The sequence below is a fragment of the Canis lupus genome, chromosome 2, assembly GCF_048164855.1.
Source record: "Canis lupus baileyi chromosome 2, mCanLup2.hap1, whole genome shotgun sequence".
Taxonomy (NCBI): Eukaryota; Metazoa; Chordata; class Mammalia; order Carnivora; family Canidae; genus Canis; species Canis lupus.
This window is the reverse complement of record NC_132839.1, coordinates 55,494,686-55,517,947: the sequence shown is the minus strand read 5'-3', so window position 1 is coordinate 55,517,947 and position 23,262 is coordinate 55,494,686. Positions and strand designations below refer to the sequence as shown.

Genomic DNA, 23,262 nt, shown 5'->3' with positions numbered 1-23,262 from the left:
AATAATCCCAAATAAGAAAAAAATGACATATCATTAAGAATAACTGAAACTTGCTCCATTGTGACATCATTGGCCACTCTCCAAATTTTCAACAAAGAGAATAATTCATACAATTCTAAAGTATGTGTATAATGTATATACATATTTTATATGAAACACATATACATAAAACATATATAAAATGTACAGGCTTTTGACAATGTCTTCAAGAAAAAGCAAAAATAACACAAAACAAAATACTACTGTAAGACTCTGTAGAACTCAATGAAATGGAGCATAGATACACTTTCAGGAATCACTAAAAAATATAATACCCACAGAATGGGAGGAAATATTTGCATATCATGTATCTGACAAGGGACTTAAATCTAGAATATACAAAGAACTCTTACAACTCAATAGTAAGATAATAAATAACCCAATTTAAAACCAAGCAAATATACATTTCTCCAAAGAAGATACACAAATATCAAACAGAAAAGATGCTCAACACTATGAGCCACTGGGGAAATGTAAATCAAAATCATAACAAGATGCCACCTTGCACCCACAGGGATGGGTCAGCAGAAGTCAGACAATAACATGTGCCAGCAAGGATATAGAGAAATTAAAAATCCCATGCCTGCTGGTAGGAATATAGAAATGGTACAACTACTTTTGAAAATAGCCTGGCAGTTCCTCAAAAAGTTAAACATAGAGTTATCAGTTGAACCATCTACTCTACTCCCAGGTATCCACCCCAAAAAATGTAAAATATATGTCTACACAACAACTGATGCATGAAATGTTCATCAGTGGCATTATTCATAATGGCCAAAAGGTGGAAACCCAAGTGTCTGTCAACTGGTCATAAACAGATGACCAAATTGTGGTATATACACAGACAGTGGAGTATCATTAAGCCATAAAAAAGGAATGAAATGCTGACATATTACAATATGGATGAATCTTGGCTAAAACTACATATTCTATGATTCCATTTCTATGAAGTGTCCAAAATAACCAAATATATGAGGCAGAAAAGAAATGAGTGGTAGCTAAGGGATGGGGGTGGGGGATGGAAGAGTTATGAATACAACAGAGTTTCTTTTTGAGTGATGAAAATGTTCCAAAACTGGTTGTGACTGAACAACCCTGTAAATATACTAGAAACCATTGAATTGTACACACTACATGGCTGAATTATAATGTTGTGTCTAAATAAAGCTGATACAAAAAATATATGTGAATATCTGAAGATCTTTTTTTTTTTTTTAAGATTTTATTTATTTATTCATGAGAGACACACACAGAGAGAGAGGCAGAGACACAGGCAGAGGGAGAAGCAGGCTCCATGCAGGGAGCCCGATGTGGGACTCGATCCTGGGTCTCCAGGATCACGCCCTGGGCTGAAGGTGATGCTAAACCGCTGAGCCACCGGGGCTGCCCAATATCTGAAGATCTTAAGTGCAACCAATAGTATACTAGTGTATACATCTTCTGAGTTCAACCACGGGTCACTGAAGATTTTAATGTCAAGATCTCCAGTAAGCCCTCTGGCTGAATCACATTACACTTTTCCTCACAAAAAGGCTTGACAGGGACACCTGGGTGGCTCAGCGGTTGAGCATCTGCCTTTGACTCAGGGCCTGATTCCAGGCCTAAGATCGAGTCTCACATCAGGCTCCTGCTGAGAGCCTGCTTCTCCCTTTGCCTAGGTCTCTGCTTCTCTCTGTTTCTCATGAATAAATAAATAAAATCTTAGAAAAAAAGGCTTGACAAACTGAATTGCTTTTGAGACACTGTTTCTTCTTACTCTTGCAGATGAAAGGAAAGCAAAATATTGAATTAAAAGACCAAGGAAAAAAAAAAGACCCAAAAAAAGAATGCCATGAATCTGTGTCATTGGAAATTCTTTGACTTCAAAATTCAAAGATAAAAATTTAAGTACTGCTTGAATTTTTAGTGGATTGGACTTGATCTTGGAACAAGAAATAGCACACATGTAAATCAAAGTGAATGGTATTTCACTTTGATTTACAAATGTTACACAGTATTGTAAAAACACACATTCAGGTGTTTGGTTTAAAAATGTGGCTGATGGCATGGAGGTGGGGGAGTGGGGAGGGGAGGGATGGGGAGAGGCACCCACCTGGCTCAGTTGGTGGAGTGTGGGACTCCTGATCTCAGGGTTGTGAGTTTGAGCCCCAAGTGGGCGATATAGAGTACGTAAATAAAAAACAACAACAACAACAACAAAAGTGACCTGGGATGCTGCCAAGCAATGCTGCTCTGCAACATGGTGGTAAGGGCTCTGTATAACCCATCTCTGGTTTGTCTGCTTCTCCTGCACTTTAGGGGACCCATCTCCCATAACACACAAAAGCAGCCAGTCTACATTTGGAAGTGCTTACATGGGGACTGAAACCTCAGAGCCCCCACAGCCCCTCTCCACCCCTCTGCCCTGTCTGTGAGCTACCATCAAACTCAAATGCTTCCGCTCCCTAAAGCTCTCCAAGATCTACCTTCTCTGCATCCCTACAGTGGCTGTGCCTCTGCCCGAGCCCCCAGCCTCTTAACTGGACCATCACACTTGCCTCTCAACCAGTCTCTGGGTTCTGCCCTAACACACAAGTAAGCTTCCCAGAGCAATCTTCCTGAAGCACGGGTTTAGCCAGACCACTCCCCGGCTACAGACCCATCTGGAGCCCTTCACTGTCCATTGGAGAAAGTCTAAGTGTCAGCCAAGGAATACAAGGTCTCACCTGGGCCTGGCCCTACTGATGCTCTGGTCTCATTTCTCACCCATTCCCCAGTTCCTCTTGACCCCCTTTCCACCAAAATGTCCATCATTCCTGTAACCTATCAGGTATACTGGCATCCCTGCTCATACCCTTGTCAGACATGCTCTCCCCCTTTCGTTTGCCTGAAAACCTCCTAATATCCCTCTATGAAGCTTCCCTGACCCTTCCCCTACTGTGGGCCTCACCACCCCGAGTTATGATTACATGTATAGGTCTGTGACCTACCACACTGATAGGAGGGGCTGTGTCTTGATGCCCTCTGTATCCTCAGTGTCTGGCATAGCGCTGACGACAGTAATAAGTACTCGAAAAGGAAGTTAAGAAATGAACTAAATCAATCTTTTTTTAATTCCAAAGAGAAGAAAACCTTACTAAATTTGGACAAAATTAATTTTCTGGTGTGAAAGTGATACCATAAAAACACCAGAAGATGAAACTCCCAAATGCAGCATATCAGAAAAGGGGGCCTCACTGAGTTGATGTAAATGTTAGAGATCAATCAGTATGTTTGGAAGGTGTTTTCTTCCCCATTTTGATCTTTTTCCTGAAAATGACTTCTCGTCTATATTTATTTGACATGTGGAGAAGACTCAGTTTAAAATAGTTTTCTTGGTTTTACTATGAGGCTCATCATTTTTCCATTTTCAGGTTGTGCTTGTTTCTCACAAACTGACAAAAACTAATCAGTGTGAAGCTACAAGAGCCCTTTGCATTTGGCTCCAAACTTTGCATTGTAGTTCCATCTGTTAGTGGAAACTGAGAACATCTAAAAGTACTGCAATTAGTACATTTATTATTGAAATGGGACTTTAATATGCCAAACACAGTAACTCTATGAGCAGATTAACTTTATATACTTTTAAAAACCAATCTATTCTCCCTAAACTGTCCCTTCAAAGCTCCTTTTTCATGTTTTAGTTCCTTTTAACTCCTTGTTCTTGTCCCTCTCACTCTTCTTGCGCTCCACAAAATAAAAACACCTATCTGAATACCAACTAACATTACTGTCTTAGTAGCCTGGAGCCCAGGCCTCTTAAAACTAAAGCTCATACTGAAATGAGTTCTGGCCCCAGAAAAGGACCAGCCATCAGGCCAGCCCAGGACAGCAAGCCAGGCAGCACCCACCTGTAGCCCACCTTGCGGGCATAGTGCAAGCAATTTTCCTTCACGTGGGTCTGGAAGTAGGCAGAGCGGCAGAGGGCTCCACACTCCGGGCAGCAATAGGGGGACTTGTGGGCGTGGATCCGCTGGTGGGCACAGAAACTGCACTGGTTGGGCAACAGCATCTGGCACACCTGGCAAGTCTAGGAAAAAACACCGAGAAAGTAATTCAGCCAGATGCCACAGCTGCCACAGGCTCGTGGCTCTCCAACCACAGCGGTCCAGCTTTCCTAGAACACAGGTCGGAATAGCCGCTCACCACACATGCTCTCCTACAACCCTCCCAGGATACTTGGCACCCCCAGGCCTCAACAGAAGTGCTGATACACCCAAGCAAGCTTTGCCTCTCACCTTATTCATCAGAGACAGGACTGATGCTATGTTTCCAAAGATCATACTGCATCTAGGACTGTGAGTGCTCCTTCCCTCAGGCTTATCAGAAGACCAGCTTTTCCTTTCCAGAGGCCAAAGGCACTTCTTGAAGTCTCAGAACTCACTACACTGCCAGACCCCCCAGGGCCTCTGTCCCCACTCATCAGAGGCAGTTCCTGCTCAGCATCTCGGGGACTTCCAGAGCAGATCCGATTGGCTCCCAGAAGCTCCCAGTGCAGGGGTGGACTGAGTAGTCTTGCCAGTGTCCACTCCCTCAGGCCTGTTTGCCCACTCAGGGGTGTCCTGAGCAACAGGCTGACCACATATGCCCACAGAGAAGAGCAGAGTGGGCAACAGCTCCTTCACTCCCAGACTCAGGAGAGAACCGGGGCAGCAGGGTGGATAGTACAACCACTGCTGCTCTAGCGGGCACAGAGCACACAGCCTAGAGGAAGCAGCAGACTGCGCTGGTGCCTGCATCAGCAGAGCCCCCTCTAGGTCAAAAGGGGACCACGGTGCTCACTTTTCACCACAGGGGCCACTGACCCAGGCCCAGAGGAGGTTGCTTAGAGGAAGAATCATTAGGGACGACAGGAAAAGCAAAATCCAGAACATGGAGCCTCTATAGGACATACAACCAAGGTTTCTCAAAAAGTAGACTTCAAGGGAAAAACAGAGAGAAAAAGGAAATTTATAGATTAAAAGAAGTTTAAGAGAACTTTTCACATTGCAGTGTATAGCACTTATTTGGTCCCTGATTCAAGCGAGCCAACTGTAGAGAGAAATGAGACAATCAGAAATATTTGAACACTAACTTGATGATGATGATGAACACTAACATCTGACACTTGGCATTAAGCTTTGATAATAAAAAGAAATTATTGTTATTATTAATTTTGAGATGCAATGATATTATGTTCATTTTCTTGCCAAGGAAAACCTGTATATTTTACAGATACATTCTGAACTATTATAGATATGGTGACGCTGGGATCTATTTAGAAATAACCCATGAGAGGGGGAGGGATGGGTGAGAAAATATGTAAAACGGGATGGCCAGGAGTTAGTAATTGTTAAAGAAGAGTTCATTATACTATCCTGTCCACTTTTACATATGTTTAGGACATTCCATAATAAAAAGGCTTTTTTAAAAAAAGATTACTCTAGGGGGAGCTTGGGTGGCTCAGTTAAGTGTCTGCCTTTGGCTCAGGTTGTGATATCAGGGTTGTGAGATGGAGCCCACATCATGCTCTGAGCTCAACAGGGAGTCTAAGACTCTCTTTTCCTCTCCCTCTGCCCCTCCTGCCTCAGTGCTTGCGTGCAAATGAGCTCTCTCTCTCTCAAATAAACCTTTATATACATATAATATTAAACTAGAAAAACAAAAACATTCCCTGAAAATTGAAAAATAGAAACTAAATAGCCTAACAATGTATCAAGCTGGTGACATAACCATATAGAAAGAAGACTTGTTCCCAGTGACCTTTAAAATGCAGTATTTTGACTTATACATCCTAAATGTGATCTATTCTAAGAGTAGAAAGAACTGCAAATATACCTTTGACTTTATGCAGTTATCCTAATGTTTGAAATGATATTGGTATTGATTTTCAAAATTTTGCATATATATATGCATATATATATATATATATATATATATATATATATATATATATATGGTAGGAAAGCCTTAGGAACCAAGATTTTCAGTATAAAATCAGTTACATAAAAACTATAATTTTACATTTGAATACCAGCATACTCATGATTTTTCTTTTTTTTAAGGTAGGCTCTATGCCTAATGTGGGGCTCAAACAACCCCAAGATCAAGCGTTGTGTGCTCCACCGCCCCCGCTTTCTTCTTTTTAGAAACATATACTTCTAGGACACCTAAGTAGCTCAGTCGGTTAAGCATATGCCCTCAGCTCAGGTGGTGATCCCAGGATCCAGGGATCGAGTCCCATAGCTAAGCTCTCTGCTCAACAAGGAATCTGCTTCTCCCTCTCCCTCTCCCTATTTGTGCTCTTGCTCACTTGTTCTTTTTCAAATACATAAATAAAATCTTTACCAAAACAATACATATACTTCTTGGGGTCCCTGGCTGGCTCAGTCAGAAGAGCATGCAACTCTCAATCTTGGGTCATGAGTCTGAGCCCCACATTGGGTGTAGAGATGACTTAAATAAATAAAGCTTTTTCAATAAACAAATAAATACAATAAAAACATATGCTTCTTAGCTCTGGCCACTGCAAAGGCCTAGTCGCAGATACACCCAGCAAGCATCTCTGATACCCAGAACATGACATCTAAATACCATTCCTTAGGCAAGAAACCTGGCTCCTCCGAAGGATGGCCAATCGCCAAGTTTAGCACAAGAAATGTGCCCAGGACATCTTGTTGGGGCAGTAAGTGAGGAAGTTTCTCAGGCGTCATGAGTTCACGTCCAGAGGACACAGGATCCAGCTGGACGGCATTCCACAACTGAAGACAAAGCAGCCTGACCACGGAAAAGTGACTGAGCTCAACATACAAAACAGGTGAAAACCAATGAGTTCATTGTAACAGCCATAGAAAAGGCTGCCTCATACACATCAGGGTATCTAAAGACGAAGTCAAACAGACGAAACAGCAAATGACAGGTGCTGGTGGGAATGTGGAGACACTAGAACCCTTGTGCACTGTTGGCAGGAGTGTGAAATGGTGCAGCCGCTGTGGAAAACAGTGTGTGTGGGGGCTCCTCAAAAGATTAAAAATAGAGTTACCATATGATCTAGACATTCCAACTCTGTGTACATACCTGAAAGAACTGAAAGCAGGAGCTCCAAAATATATTTGTACACCATGCTCATAGCAGCGTTATTCAAGCAATACCCAAGAGGTGGAAGCAACCCAATGTCCATCAATGGAGGAATGGATAAACAAAATGTGGTACAAACATGCAATGGAATATTATTCAGCCTTAAAAAGGAAGGAAACCCTGTCACATGCTACAACATAGGTGAGCCCTGAGGACATGATGCTAAACAGAACAAACCAGTCAGTCACAAGAAACAAATACTACATGATTCCACTCATGAGGTACACTGAGTAGTCAAATTCACAGAAACAGCGAGCAGGAGGGTGGTGGCCAGGGGCAGGGGTGGGGGGGGAGGGGAAACTGTTGAATGGGTATAGGGTTTCAGTTTTGCAAGATGAAAAGAGTTCTGGAAATTGATTGCACAACAGTGTGAATGTACTTAACACTACTGAACTGTACACTTTAAAAAAATGGCTAAGGTGGTAAACTTTATGCTATGTGTATTTTACCATAATTTTTTAAAATAACAGAGCCAGGCCTCTTAATACACTATTTGAGACTCAGGATATCAACTCACTACTGTAAAAACTGTTAACTAAGGGAAACAAAGTAAGTAAATATCCCATTTTCCAATATAAACTATATTTTATTTCAAGGTAACCAAATAGCCCTCATCAAAGAAGGAAAGACATTTTATACAGAACTCCAGTTAATAACTGAGAAACAAATAATAATATTACAAAACACCTTTCTTCAACTCCTAATAAAACTAGTGACTCCAGGAGCAATGATTAATGAATACTAAAATAATTAGGTGAAGGGGAACTTTACGACAAAGGGATCAGAACATCACCACCTAAATTCACTGATCATTTAGTATCATTACAAGTGAGACAATCAAGGACTCTGTACCTCTCTGAAGTCACGAAATATGAAGAACATGATACTCCCCTCTGCAAAACTGCCTATTTCTAGTCTCTATCACCAATAAAATATGGGATACTTAAGAACAAATTAATTGTATAAGGAAGCATCAGTCAAACCCATAATTTTCCTGAAAAATTGCAGAACACATGAACTAGTTTCTTCAACGAATCAATGACATGATAAAAAATAGGTTGGGAAGGGCATCTGGTAGTGGAGTAGGAAATGGTACTGTTCTAGACTGAGGAATTTAAGAGATAAACAAATGCTAACATGTGGGACACCTGGGTGGCTCAGTGGTTGAGCATCTGCCTTCGGCTCAGGGCATGATCCCAGGGTCCTGGGATCAAGTCCCGCATTGGGCTCCCCAGAGGGAGCCTTTTTCTCCCTCTGCCTATGTCTCTGCCTCTCTCTCTGTGCCTCTCATGAATAAATAAATAAAATCTTTAATAACAAAAACAAAAAACACATGCTAACATATGGTCCATGTTTGGATTCCAATTCAAAACAAGCCCAACTACAGAAAGATCATTTTTGACATGAAAGGAAAATCTAAATGTGGACTTGTCTTAGATAACATTTTTAAAAATATTTTATTTATTTATTCATGAGAGACACAGAGAGAGAGACAGAGGGCGGGGGGTGGCAGACACAGGCAGAGGGAGAAGCAGGCTCCATGCAGGGAACCTGATGTGGGACTAGATCCCAGGACTCCAGGACCACGCCCTGGGCTGAAGGCAGGCGCTAAACCGCTGAGCCACCCAGGGATCCCTGTCTTAGATAACATTAAGGAATTGTTCATTTTGTTAGAGGTGACAATGACATTAGAGCTAAATAAAAGCTTAAGACCAAGAAGAGGGATCCCTGGGTGGCGCAGCGGTTTGGCGCCTGCCTTTGGCCCAGGGCGCGATCCTGGAGACCCGGGATTGAATCCCACATCAGGCTCCTTGCATGGAGCCTGCTTCTCCCTCTGCCTGTGTCTCTGCCTCTCTCTCTCTCTCTCTCTATCATAAATAAATAAAAATTAAAAAAAAAAAAAAAGACCAAGAAGAAAGAGTCTCTCTATGCTGATGTCCTGCCCAGCAAGGTGGCTGGGAATGCAAGAAGGACATTCCTCCAGCCCGGGCAGGGGGAGACTCCCAGGGAGAAGCCAAAGGCCTGTGCACGCTCTCCTACAGCCCCTACACCAACCTGAGTGAAGTCTAACCCCACCCTATCCATCTATCCCTCCTGCAGCCCCTACACCAACCAGAGTGAAGCCTAACCCCACCCTATCCATCTATCCCTTCCCTCGGTATGGCCTAAAGCCTGGGTACCATCCCAGGAAACTTAAGTCCACCAGCTAGCAAGGTAAGGTTTTGATCCCAGACCTCAAGCCTGATCCTTTCCCTGAGATTCTGAGACCACATCTATCAGTGGGAGATTTTGTGAGAGATTTGAGCTGGGCTGAGAAAACCCTGACAGTCTTCCTGGGTACCCTCTCCCTTCTTGTCTGAGGGCTCTTGCCCAGCTCCCACTAGAGGAAAAGATGCAGGATGGGAGGGGTGTCAGCCGGTGAGGAACAGTGTGGAAAAACACCAAGCGTCAGACCTCCACTGACAATGCTTCTGATCACATGACCTAGAAGGAGCATTGAGCTCTGCAGGGACAGCTCTTCAGGGGACAGCAGGAAGGCTGAAGCCTCAGGGCAAAGGGCAGGGGTCACCACACTCCATCTGACTCATTGGAAGCTTGGCAAACTGAGGAGAGAAGGTGAAGATGGGAGGGGACAGCGAGCCTATGGCACCCAGGCCACCAATCTTGCCTCATGTTTCCACCCCGATGCCCCCCAGCCTCCTCAAGTGCACTTGGCACTTTCCCGCACTTCTGTTCCCTACACCTGGAACATGCTTGTCCCTCCCCCGCCCCTACATTCCCTTTGCAGGTCCCACTCAAAAGTCCCATCCATACAGCACCTGCCCTCTGCCCGGAGTCACCATGAGCAAGTCCCTGCAAGGCACTCTGTGCAGCCATGTTCACAAGCCTTTTAGCCCCAAACTTCATCTGCTTCACACTGGAGCAGCTGTGTAGCGAGCCCTGTCTCTGCTGGGCTGCAAGAGCTGACCAGGGAGCCTCCCAACACAGCGCTCACTTGGAAGGCTTTGCGCCAAGCTCATGGGCCAGCAGACTAGGAAGGACCCAGGCCTCTGCTGAACAGGAGTGAAAAGGGCTGCTCTGCTTCCCTCCCAGGCATCTGCAGCCCTGTTCAAGGAGGACAGGGGGCTCAGGGAGGGGGTGGGCTCTGGTCTCAGCTGGGTGGAAAAGAGTCCCCTGGAGGAGGAAGAAGAGAGACTTCTGGAGGCATGTCAGGAGGCCTGCTTTCACAGGACCTTGCGAACACAGCCACTGACACAGAGGTGCCAATGGGTATTTTCAGCACAGACTGTCTTCAAAAAAAACAAAATTCAATCTCATCAGCGTAACCAAAAATTGGAACAAGCTGATGAGCATGGTGGCCTCCCTAGAGTGGTGGGGACACAGATGAAAGAGGTTCTGAAGGCCTGTGCCACAGCACGTGTGCCAGTCCACTCTCCTTCCTCGGTCCTACCTCGGCACTACCTCGGCCTAATGCAGTGTCCCCACAGGGAACTGCCCCGACAACACACAGTGTCGAGGGTACAGACTGAGGTGTGGGGCAGGAACGCACCTCCCCATCCCCAAACTCTCTGGGCACATGCCAAGACCGTACTGACACCTCCCAGAGACCAGCCCAGGCCAGACAAGGGGCCCTGCTCACCCAGCAGAGTGGGAGCTGAACAGAATGTGGGGCATGGCAACAGACACAGCTGGTAAATCTTCAGAGTGCCCCCCCAAGCTGGGGGCAGGACCCTTTCCCCAACCAACACCAAGCGCTACACATTCAGGAGGGTCACTAACCAGCAAGCCAGACGTCTTCTTCTAAGACTCCTAAGATGCCACCAGTGCCCCCGCACCAGGGAGCTTTCCTCCACGCTCAAGCATGGAGCTCGTGTACACCCGGGGGGCCGACAGCCATCGCAGGAAGGCTCTGCTTACCAGCCCCTCGCTCTCCTCCGCCGTCCTCTGGAAATGTGCAGCCATAGCCACGTAGTCGCGTATCTGCCTGTGACATTCGAGACACTTGATCCCGTGCCGGATGAGCCTCACGGGGTCTGGATAGAGCGGCAAAGCCGGAAGGCTTGGGCTGGCACTGCCTGACGTGAGGCCACATTTGGGGGACGATGGGGGGACTGGGACTGCAGGGGCCGGGGAGGTCCCCGGGGCCGACACAAACATCTGGTCCACAGAGATGGGCTTCACGAGCAGCTGAGAACACTGCATGACGAGCCCCTTGCTCTTGTGGTCACGGGCATGCCGGAGCAGGCTGCACTTGTTGTAGAAGAGCAGTGTCTGCGAGCACAGCGTGCACAGCACCTCGATGTGGACACTCCGCCGGCCATAGTGCTGGCTCAGGCTCTTCTCTAAGGCAAACGCATCCCCACACTCCAGGCAACAGTACCCACTGGCCGGTACGTGGATCCTGCTGTCCGCAGGTGGGCTGAGATTTGGCGCGTAGAGGGGCACGGGGTTGGAGCTGTGCAAGACCCTGTTGAAGACCTCCACAACCAGCGGGGCAGCCTTCTTCACCTGGTGGACCAGGGGCACCGACATCTGCGGCAGCTGTGGCTGGCTGCGCCTCTGTGCCGAGGACTTGGCCGTCACCGACGCGGCAACGCTGTGGGGGACGAGGTTCAGGTTGGCCAGGTGCACAGCCTTGGGCAGGAGGTTGGCAGGCGCCAGGGCAGAGGCCTGCAGCGCTGTGCTCTGCTGCTGCTTCTTGCCTGTCTGTGAGCTGGGGACAGCCCCCTTTGGAATCCGGGACCCTGAGCTGCAGCAGGGAGATGCCAAGTCAGTGGCCTTCAGTGCGCTCTCATCCCCTTTCTTGTCACCCGTGGGGCTCCCGGAATTTGTGCCTACCTCCGGAGAGTGCGCCACTGCCGGCAAGGCAGTGACCTCGTCCTCTGGCACCTCGCTTGGGGCCTCGGTAATGGCACTCCCTAGAGGTGATCCAACGGGGGACTTGCTGGGATCATCAGGGTCTGGCAGGATCCTTGTGACGGTCCGTTTGATTTCCCCTGATGATGTCTTAATGGTTTTGATTCTGACTTTGGGAATTGCTGGTGGGGAGCTGGCAGCCACCGAAGGGGAGCCTTTGCTGCTGCTGTCACTGCAGATGCTCCGAGGGCTGTCTGATGGCTTGATATTCTTTCTGGTGGCCTCCAAAGGGCTCCGGGGACTCTTTGGTGACTTGGGCATTTTGGGGCTGCCTTTGGAGCCCTCTTTCGTGGGCCCTGAGGGATCCTTTGTGTGGCCAGGCTGGTCCTCCTTGGTGACACTGGCCACTCTTTTGGCCTGCAGGGCCACCAAGGCTGCAACACAAGAGGAAAGCTTAGAATGCGCTGGCTTCAGACGCTGCCGAGGGGGGACTGATGAGCAGGTACCAAGCTCCAGGGTGAGCCCCTTAGGCTCTCCAGTACTGTTGCTGGGGTGGCTGTTGAATTCCAGAGCTTCCCCAAAGAATCGACTGGCATCCAGCTCCTTGTGAGGCTCCCCCACCTTCTGCCCACCTCTTTCATGCTCTCCCAATGGCAGAGGCTCTGGCTTGGGCTCCTTCTTACAGAAGTGATCAAACATGTGGAGCTCTGGGACTGGAAACTTAGCCAGAGCCTCCAGGACTGGGCCCCCCACAGGCCCACACCCAGGAGGGGGTGGGAAATAACCGTCTGAGTGCTTGGGCTTCATTCCAAACCCATTATCTTTGATGGCATCCTCAGGTTCTGGGCTGGAGATTGGACTGAACTGGTTAAAGGTCGGTAACGGCTCTGACTTGGAAGGTTCTAGCTTGCCAGAGAAACTCCTGGTACTGTCTCCATTCATGAAAGTGGAATCAAACTTCCCACAGTTGTGGCCCAGGCTGTGGGGATCTGGAGGCAGGTCCGAGCCCCGGAAACCATTGTGTAGGAGGCTGGGAGCAATGTGGTCTTTCTCCGCTTCAAATGACTCCTGGCGGCTGGTGTTCTTGACAATGACACTCACAGCCGGCACATCTGAGGATGAACCTGAGTGAGACAAGGACACACTCTCATCCATACACATGCCTGGAGGTTTGAGGGGACTCTCATTCTCCTCACTGGGGGTCTGGATGGCCTCCTTGGCATCAAGGCTGGTGGGGTCTGGGATGTCAAAGGCAGCCAGAAGGTCATCGAAATCTGGAGTTTTCATATCCCCCATGGCTGGATGCTGGCAAGGGCTACAACAGAAACAGAACAGAATCAGTGATCTCTAGGATCCCACTGGACTCCATCCAGCATCATCTTCATCACACTGTCACACATGCACACAGCCAGGATGCACACAGGCAAACCCCCAGATTCTGGGAAATCACACACCTGGGCTTTTACCCCAACAGGTTTCCAAAATGCTGGGGTATTGGGGGAGGGGTGGAAAGAGAAGTTTATATGCAGTGACGCCTGGCCAGACCTAAGCATCAATACCTGGAAATTCCTGGCTGGTTCCATAGCCAAAAAGAGAGAGCACTCATACCACACTCCCTCAATTTCTCAGGGACTATTATCATCCCCTAACCACATGCACTAGTGAAAAATCAATCATTGAGACAGACGAAAGAAAGAAAGAAAGAAAGAAAGAAAGAAAGAAAGAAAGAAAGAAAGAGAGAGAGAGAGAGAGAGAGAAAGAGAGAGAGAGAGAAAGAAAAGAAAGAAAGAAAGAAAGAAAGAAGAAAGAAAGAAAGAAAGAAAGAAAGAAAGAAAGAAAGAAAGAAAGAAAGAAAGAAAGAAAGAAAGAAAGAAAGAAAGAAAGAAAGAAAGAAAGAAAGAAAAGAAAAGAAAAGAAAAGAAAAGAAAAGAAAAGAAAAGAAAAGAAAAGAAAAGAAAAGAAAAGAAAAGAAAAGAAAAGAAAAGAAAAGAAAGAAAACGAACGAACCATGGCTCAGCATCTCTTTTCTTTGGAAAACTTCTGATTCATAGATGAGACATGGCTATAACTTCTGCTAATTAAACTCCTAATATTAAATCATTAATTTTGTCATTTTGGTTTCTTGCTGCTACATGAATTCAATCAAATCCAAGATGATTTGCTATTGCCAGGATTAATGTTAACTGTCTCATAAATAAACTCCAGCAAATTATATCATCTCCTAGGCCTTTTTTTTTCTCCCTAGTCAGTGTCTGCTTGATTCCTTTTCATCTACAACTGTGATTGGCTGGCAAACAGACAGCTAAACATGAGGGGCAGAGTGACTCTCAAGTGCCACACGGTCATCAAATGGGCCAGGGAATAGTGTCAGGGAAGCCCCAAATTTTATTTCAACTTAATACAAAAGAAAGGAAACCCCAGCTGTTTCCTTCATGCTCCAGAGAAGGAGAACTATAGCAGTCCTGGGATAGGGGACTAGGAAAGAGGCCTCCTGTCAGGAAATCACTGTCACATTCACATTCAGATGAAATATGGAGCTAGCTGGCTCCAACCTGCTGGAAAGAGGAAGAAAAACCCCACCAACTCCCTTGCTCAGCCCACGGATCCAGCATCTTCTTCGGCATCCCAGAGCCTCACTCACTTGCCTATTTCTTACACCACACTTATACTGAAAACCTGTCTGGATATAGAATGACACGACTCTTTCAGAAAGCAGCACTGTGGCTGCACAGAACCAAACATGGTAAATCCTTGGGTCCAGGAAGCCTAAGGCTTATCCTAAGAACAAAAATTCCCAAAAGCTATATACAGAAGGACATACCCTTATTAAAACAACACAAAAGACAGAGACACACACACTAAGAATCTAAATGTCCAAGAAAAGGGATTGATTAAATAATTGATAGACTAGGGGATCCCTGGGTGGCTCAGCGGTTTGGCTGGCGCCTGCCTTTGGCCCAGGGCGCAATCCTGGAGTCCCAGGATCAAGTCCCGTGTCGGACTCCCGGCATGGAGCCTGCTTCTCCCTCTGCCTGTGTCTCTGCCTCTCTCTCTCTCTATGTCTATCATGAATAAATAAGTAAATAAATAAATAAATCTTAAAAAAATAATAATTGATAGGATTTTTAATGGCTACATAATAGTCTAATTATGACATTTACACAGCAACATGGAAAATTACTTAAAGTGCTAGGGCTCCTGGCTGACTCTTGTCAGTGGGGGATGTGACTCTTGATTCAAGGTTGGGAGTTCCAGCCCTATGCTGGGGGTAGAGATTACTTAAGAAAAATCTTTTTTTAAAAAAATCACTTATAGGGGATCCCTGGGTGGCTCAGCGGTTTGGCGCCTGCCTTTGGCCCAGGGCGTGATCCTGGAGTCCCGGGATCAAGTCCCACATCAGTCTCCCTGCATGGAGCCTGTTTCTCCCTCTGCCTGTGTCTCTGCCTCTCTCTGTGTGTCTCTCATGAATAAATAAACAAAAATCCAAAAAAAAAAAAAAAGAGAAAAAAAATCACTTACAGTGCTAAGTTAAAAAAATATGAAAAATGTCAGACTATAACAATGTAAAGCTAAATATGTATTTGAACCAAAATTAAAAGAAAGAGAAAAATAATGATGCAGGGTGGTGGGATTACTGGTGGTTATTTTTTCAAAACTCTTTTTGTGGTGATAGATTGCTTTTATAATTTTAAAAGGGGTAAATAAAGGGGGAAAAAACCCACTTAGGGAAAGGTCGCCTGGGTGGCTCAGTCAGTTGAACTTAGTTTAACTCTTAATTTCAGCTGAGGGCATGATCTCAGTCTCCTGGGATCCAGCCCTGCATTCATTGGGCTCCGCACTCAGAGGGGAGTCTGCTTGAGGATTCTTTCTCCCTCTCCCCACTCATGTTCTCTCTCAAACAAATAAATCTCTTAAAAAAAAAAAAACCCACAGGGAAGCAGGTAGCATAGCAGAGATATATCTATCACCACCCGTGGGATCAACAAGTTTGCAGGGTTGGTTTCTTGCTCCGTCCCAACTCCCCAAAAAACATATCTGCCTGCTGAAGAGTTCTCATAGAAAATGAAAAATATCTCCTAATGGGAATATATCTAATTATGGTAGATAATAATAAAGTGAAATACCAATTATCTAAACTAAATACAATTGGCAGGATATCTCTTTGAAATGAGATGTAAAGTTCCTGGACACAAATAACTGTCCCCTGGAATAGGAGCTCATAATCAAGGGGAATATTCTGGCTATTGGTGAGAGCACTAATATCCCAAAACCAAGTAAACCACTAGATAGGTGGATCCTAACTTTAAGGAAATGCCTCTGTGATATATGCTGGGTAAGTTTGTTTCTTTCCCTCCCCCACCCCCCACCCCACACACACTGTTTTTTACCATCTAGGGAAAAAAAAAAAAAAGATTGAGGGAAATAGGCAGAGTAGATTGGTCTTTTTAAGGAGCTGAAAAAACATGTGAGGGAAGAGAGGCAGTAGTTGGTGGTATGTGCAAGGATTAGTGGGGAACCTACTACTGTCCAACGTGAAGTCACAGGAGCTTAGAGTAGAGAGATATTACATCAGAAGAAAGTAATGCTCTCCACACAGGGAAATCTCAGGGATTGTCTGAGAATGGTCAGAGATAAGGTAAGGTATGTTTTTGTAAGGAAATTCAGAGCAGGGATATAGTGTAACAGCTTAATATCGGCAGCAGGAAAATCTTTATAACCTTTGGATCTTAAATACCAAAGCTGACGCTTTTAAAAGCCAAAGATCAAGTCCTGTTTTCTGTTTACTCATAGTAAGGAAGACCAAAAACAGCAGCAAACAATAGACATGAACAAGGGACTTTTGGTGTATCTGTTTGTATGTCTTCAAAACTTGCTCTAAAGTATCACACTGCTTATAGGTAGAAAAGTGAAATTAATCAAAATGTACCCTGTTATAAAAGCAAAGAAAGAAACTATAAAGAAAAAGACTACCAATAATAAGTTCTAGTCGTCAAAAACCTGCCAGCACAAAGTTAGCAGGCAAACAACAAACTGACAGGAATATCTGCAAGGAGACAGTTACCATCATTAATGTCTTTACTATAGAAAAAGCCTTTATGAAGCAGTAAGTCCAAGATAAGCAGCCCACTAGGAAAATAAGCAAAGGTACTGAGCACACAATTTAGAAAAGAAACAAAAGTGGGCAGCAAATACATAAAAACACAGTTGCTACCTCTCAAGGAATTAGAGAAATACAATTTAAACAATGAGAAGCCATTTGGGGCTTACCAAATTGACCAAGATTTTCAAAAAGTAACTCCTGGTGTTGGTGAAGATGTGGTCAAGTAAGCATTTCATTTCCTTCTGTTTTTTGTTTTTGTTTTAGGTAGGCTACACACCTAAAACTCACAACCCTGAGATCAAGACCTGAGCGGAGATCAAGAGTGGACACTTAACCTACTGAGTCACCCAGGCACCCCTGATAAAACCTATTTTAACATCAATTTAGCAATGCATACATGAGGCCCAATAATTCCACTTATAGAAATTTATCCTAATATAGATGCATGTGACAAAGATAATCACTGCATACTTATTTATAGCAAACTTCCTTCATAACAAAAAATGAGACACAACCAAAGTCCCAAGAGAAAATTGGTTCAATAAATTATGGTATAGGGGATCCCTGGGTGGCGCAGCGGTTTGGCGCCTGCCTTTGGCCCAGGGCGCAATCCTGGAGACCCGGGATGGGCTCCCGGTGCATGGAGCCTCCTTCTCCCTCTGCCTGTGTCTCTGCCTCTCTCTCTCTCTCTCTCTCTGTGACTATCATAAATAAATAAATAAAAATTAAAAAAAAATAAATTATGGTATATTAACACAATTAAATAATAGGCATCATTATAATACAATATTTACAGCTATGAGAAATGCTCCTGATACAAAGTGGGAAGGGAAGGATACTGTAATGTATATATATATATAGTAAAATCTCTATTTAAAACAAAAATTTTTATTATATACAGTGTTTATGAAAAGGGCTAGAACATTCTAAAATCTTAAAAGTATCTCAACAGATGAGATTATTTTCTTTCATCTGCATTTTCAAATTATTTATTCAAACTATTTAAGTTATACTGCTTACATAATTTTATTAAATTATATTTTTAATACACAAAAAGAAGAAGAAATTAGGAAGCTTTTTACACAGGACTCCAAAAATCACTAATATAAAATTCTTGAAGCACATCTGGCATGACTCAGCAGATGACTGTCAGCTAGAAAATCAGTGAACTAAAGTTAACTGAAATAAAAAGTGTAGTCAAAATAAAAAGCTTCAGCCTGCCAGTGTCTGCAACCTGTTGTAGGCTGGGAAGCACAGACCTCACACAGCTGCTGGTTTAGGCAGGGACAGCATTTGGGACCAGAGCCTGGGTATGGCCTCTACCCCATGTCCACAAATACCAGCCTAGAAACCTGGCTCACCCTGCAGAGCACACAGCAGGGTGCACTCCGAAGCATCTGAACAGACCAGATCAGGCCTGGTGAGCTCACCAAGTGATCTAGAGTGGCCTAGTCAATAGGCAAGGCAGGCTCACCAGTTCTCTGTGGCCTAGGCTAACCATGGTACAACATGAGCCACCCTCATGGGGATAAGGAGCAATTCCATGACTGTTGAGAGTGACACCGTACTCTTTCTAGGTAAGTTTCTCTTCAGGGAAGATATAAAAACTTAAAAATATATAGATATCCCTATTTTTTTATTACAGGATCTACTACTTGCCCAAGAAATTTTATCAAACACTTAAGTAAACATATCAACAGATGAAGGAGAAGGAACACCTTAATTCTAAAAAGACTTTATCACAAAAAAAAAAAAAAAAAGACTTTATCAGGCCTGATTAGCCTATTAGAATTCTTTGAGGGGGTAGAAACAATATGATTATGGCAGAACTAGTAAGAATCTCCACAGACTCTAAATGTTTAAATTCCACCAAAAAATAATTTTAAAAAACTGAAACCTGGGTGAATGTATGTTGTATGTATGTGTGAGTGTGATTGTCATTTATGAAGAACCACGAGGAGTGGAGTTCTGAACCCATGGACCAGGTCTGGACTCGAGCTTAATACTTCCATAAATTGTAGTTCCCAACCCATAAGAATACCCAACTTCATATACACATATGTGGTCCCAGTGACCAGCCATTAAAAACACCACTACTAACTCACTCAGTTGAGAGTCCCACTTTTTTTTTTTTTAAAGATTTTGTATTGGGGGAATCCCTCGGTGGCTCAGTGGTTTAGCGCCTGCCTTTGGCCCAGGGCGTGATCCTGGAGTCCCCGGATCGAGTTCCACGTTGGGCTCCCGGCATGGAGCCCGCTTCTCCCTCTGCCTGTGTCTCTGCCTCTCTCTCTCTCATGAATAAATAAATTAAATATTTAAAAAAGTAAAAAATAAAAAAATAAAGATTTTGTATTTATTTATTCATAGAGACACAGAGAGAGAATGAGAGGCAGAGACACAGGCAGAGGGAGAAGCAGGCTCCATGCAGAGAGCCTGACGTGGGACTCGATCCAGGGTCTCCAGGATCACGCCCTGAGCTGCAGGCGGCGCTAAACCGCTGCGCCACCGGGGCTGCCCGAGAGTCCCACTCTTGATTTTGATTCAGGTCATAATCTCGAGGTCATGGGATCGAGCCCCACGTTGGGCTCTGCTCTGGGCAAGGAGTCTCCTTGTCTCTCTCCCTTTGCTCCTCCCCCACTCACGGGCTCGCTCTCTCTCTCTCAAATAAATTAAAAAAAATCTTTAAAACAAAACAAAACAAACCATACCACTACTGGGGCAACTGGGTGGCTCAGTAGGCTGAGCGTCTATCTCTTGATTTCAGCTCACGTCATGATCTCAGGGTTGTGGAATCCAGCTCTGCATCAGGCTTCACATTGGGTGAGGATCCCACTTGGGATTCTCTCTGCCCCTCCCTCACCCTCTCAAAAAACAAAACAAGAACAAAAACCATCATTACTGGGGCACCTGGGTGGCTCAGTCAGTTAAGCATCCTACTCTTGATCTCAGCTCGTCTTGATCTCAAGGTCGTAGAGTTCAGTCCCCATACGGGGCTCCATGCTAGGCATGGAGCCTACTCAAAATAAATAAATACATACATACATACATACCACTACTGAATGAGAGCCTGTGAAAACATTAATTTAAAAAGGAGGTCTCATATTCAAAATGCTTTGAGAACCAATGATCTAGCAGAATATTAGGCTGTAAGTTTCATGAGGGAAGAGGCTTATCTGTCTCATTCATCACTGCATTCTCCATTAAGTACTCAATAAATACACCATCAAGCAATAAAGTGAAATCTTCAAGACTGCAAATGGCCTTAAAACTGTTGCAGAAATCAAAATACAAAATTAAAAGACAACAAGTTCTCAGGAGGCTATATGAATGGATGAAATTATGGCAAAGGAACACCAGTGGAGGCCAATGTGAAGGAACATTGAGGGAAAAGGAATCCTAATGACACTCTTACAGTAATGGGTTCTCAGCTACACTGTTCAATAAAGAGGCTTGGCCATCAGCCAATATTGCATGTTTCATCCCAAAAGTCAGAAAACACTTGGCATTACCAGAAAGAATACTGGAAATGAAATACAATTTGTGATACTGCCCTTAATCAAAACCACCCAGTGTCCACAGCCAGATATGCTGTCCAGTTTTGGTTCCCTGTAGCTTAAGAAAGACATACCAGAGAAGGAAGAGGCCCTAAGAAATAAGACTAAAGTTATAAAGTAGATGGAAGAGCTTTCTAATAAGAGCTTAAAAATTAGAACTCTTTTATTCTGGAGAGACAAAGGTTTGGGGGAGAGGGGGAGAATAACTGACATATACTTTTGATCATTGAACCTCAAAATACTAGAGAGGAAAGGGAAGCATTCTGAAGTTTGAAATAAAAGATGCAGACAAATAAGAGATTACTCATTAGTCACAAAATACACTGAAGTTGTCACAGGTAAAATACATAAATGTAGTAACATCCACACTTATTTAAATCCAGAAATTTAAAAGAGGGAAGGGGCTCTGAGGAGCTAGGAACAAGGAACTATCACTAAACCTATGAGCCTCCTTTCCCTCAGCATTGAAGCCTCTGAACTTCAAATAACATCAAACTTGGTCATCTGTTTCTCTTAACAGTATCAAGTTCAATAACGGTAGATTAATGTAAGTTCAGACAGGACATCAAGGGGACAGAGGCACTCCAAAAACATTAAGAAAAATCTGATCTCTACTCAGTATATTGTTTAATAAGATAAGGAAGCAAACAACACATTACGGATTTAAACTACGAAAGTTAAAGGCAGCAAGATTCAAGGAACATCGGACTGGTCAACCATAAAATTCAGTTTCCTTGAATTTACTATTGCTTGTTGGAGAAGGACTCGAAGGATGGATGTGTATATATTTTATACCCTGTGGGTAAACTCTTTGCCCTGCTCCCCACATGACTGAATACAGCTTACATGTTGATAAAATCTGTGTTCAATTATTGTTATAACTGTTAAGAGTTTACAAAGGGGTAAGTGGAAGTTACCCTCAGCTTTCTATTTTAGAAGGAGCATTCCAGAGGAAAATAGAGCAAAGAATAATTCAAGCTGTATGATAGAGCAAGCAGGCATGAGACGAGTGCTTGCTTAAAAAGTGAGAGCAGAAGAAAATGCCTGAGCTGGTGGCCAGGTGGGGGAACTTCTGTCCCAGAAATGGAAGCTACACAAGGGGAAAGACAGAGCAAAGGAGCACAAGTGAGAGCAAGCTGCTGCTCCTGTGACTTGTAGGAGCTTCAGTATGGACTCTGGCTGAACAATGAGAGAAAGACATTAAGCCCGTGAGTGGTAGAGAAGGTAGCTCAATGAAATCAAAGGACATGGATAAAGTCCCATGTTCCCATACGTAGAATGAAGCCCCAGGCCAGGGAACAGTAGAGCAAAAAGAGTAAGAAACAGTGAAGTGCAAGAATGGCTTTCGCCCATATGCTGTCATCAATTACCTATGAGGAGATCTTGAGCAGGCGTCAGTGAAGGGTCTCTGTTCCTTGAACAGGCGAGGCTACAACGGCTGGGCAAGTTAACCTAAAACTATGGATTTCTACATAAAACTTCACACCTGAAGTGACAAGCAGATTCTCTCCCTTAGGCCAAGCACTGCCCTCCTGAGCACACCTGCTTGTGGGTCCCAGGGGCCCCGAGACACAGGTGTTCTGAGCTGGTCAGGAGCGGTGCTTCATTTCACAAGGCACCTGGTACTCTAATCATCAGCAAGGGCAGCCCAAAGAGACGTTCAACAGGACAAGAAAGCAGGTGCCCCAGTGGATGACGGACCCACGTAAAACAGCAAAGCTTCTCACTCATCTTCTCCTCCATCTCGTTTTAGCCCCTTCCAACGCACACTCTCCTATTGTGGGTGCTGTAAAACATCTATCTAATCACAGAGATGTCCTGCTTAAGATGCCCATCCTGGGGCAGCCCAGGTGGCCCAGCGGTTTAGCGCCACCTTCAGCCCAGGGCGTGATCCTGGAGATCCGGGATCGAGTCCCACGTCAGGCTCCCTGCGTGGAGGCTGCTTCTCCCTCTGCCTGTGTCTCTGCCTCTCTCACTCTGTGTCTCTCATGAATAAATAAATAAAATCTCTTAAAAAAAAATGCCCACCCTCTTCAGGAGACACCTCAAGTCTCCACCCAGTGTGGAGAGCCCCTCCTCATCTGGTCTCTGCCCACCTCTCTAGCCACTTCCCAAGAGTGCCTTTCATTCACTAGTGGTTCTCACAGACTTCCTCTGTGTCAGGGCCTGGGCAGTTCCTCCTGACTACCCCACCCCATTGGCCCCCAACCCACAACACAGATTTGCCCAAGAACTCCTCGGCCCCAAGGTCCTGCTCCAGGGCCCCTTCTCCTCATGCCTCCTGAGTGCTATGACACAACACAGGTCCCCTGCCCTCTTTCTGCTCCCCCTCCCTTCCACTATGGTGGACTTCCTACAGAGTGAAGGAATCCTGAGTTTTCTCATCAGCCCATAAGCCTCTCCAAAGATCAGGTCATGTCCTTTACCTCTGTTTCTGAGAGCTAACACACTGGGATCCCCAAGGCAAGCTGGTGCTCACTGCTCATGCTTACCCCCCCCCCCCCCCAGCCAGGGCTGAGAGCCTTGCCAGTTCTTCCTGCCAGAGGTGCCCTTTGCCCAGAGGCAGTTCCTCCTCTC

The 23,262-nt window shown here is 45.0% G+C and overlaps 1 protein-coding gene across 7 annotated transcripts in view; it reads right to left on the bottom strand.

The window, feature by feature from the left end:
• ZNF592 (zinc finger protein 592) overlaps window positions 1–23,262 on the bottom strand; it is a 77,942-nt gene that overhangs the window by 9,479 nt on the left and 45,201 nt on the right. For all 7 annotated transcript variants that reach the window (XM_072800796.1, XM_072800786.1, XM_072800746.1 and 4 more), the window contains 2 exons: window positions 11,092–13,345; window positions 3,909–4,087 (listed from right to left, as the gene is read on the bottom strand). In XM_072800796.1, the coding sequence (XP_072656897.1) occupies window positions 3,909–4,087; window positions 11,092–13,345 (2,433 nt within the window). The remainder of the gene's footprint in view (window positions 1–3,908; window positions 4,088–11,091; window positions 13,346–23,262) is intronic.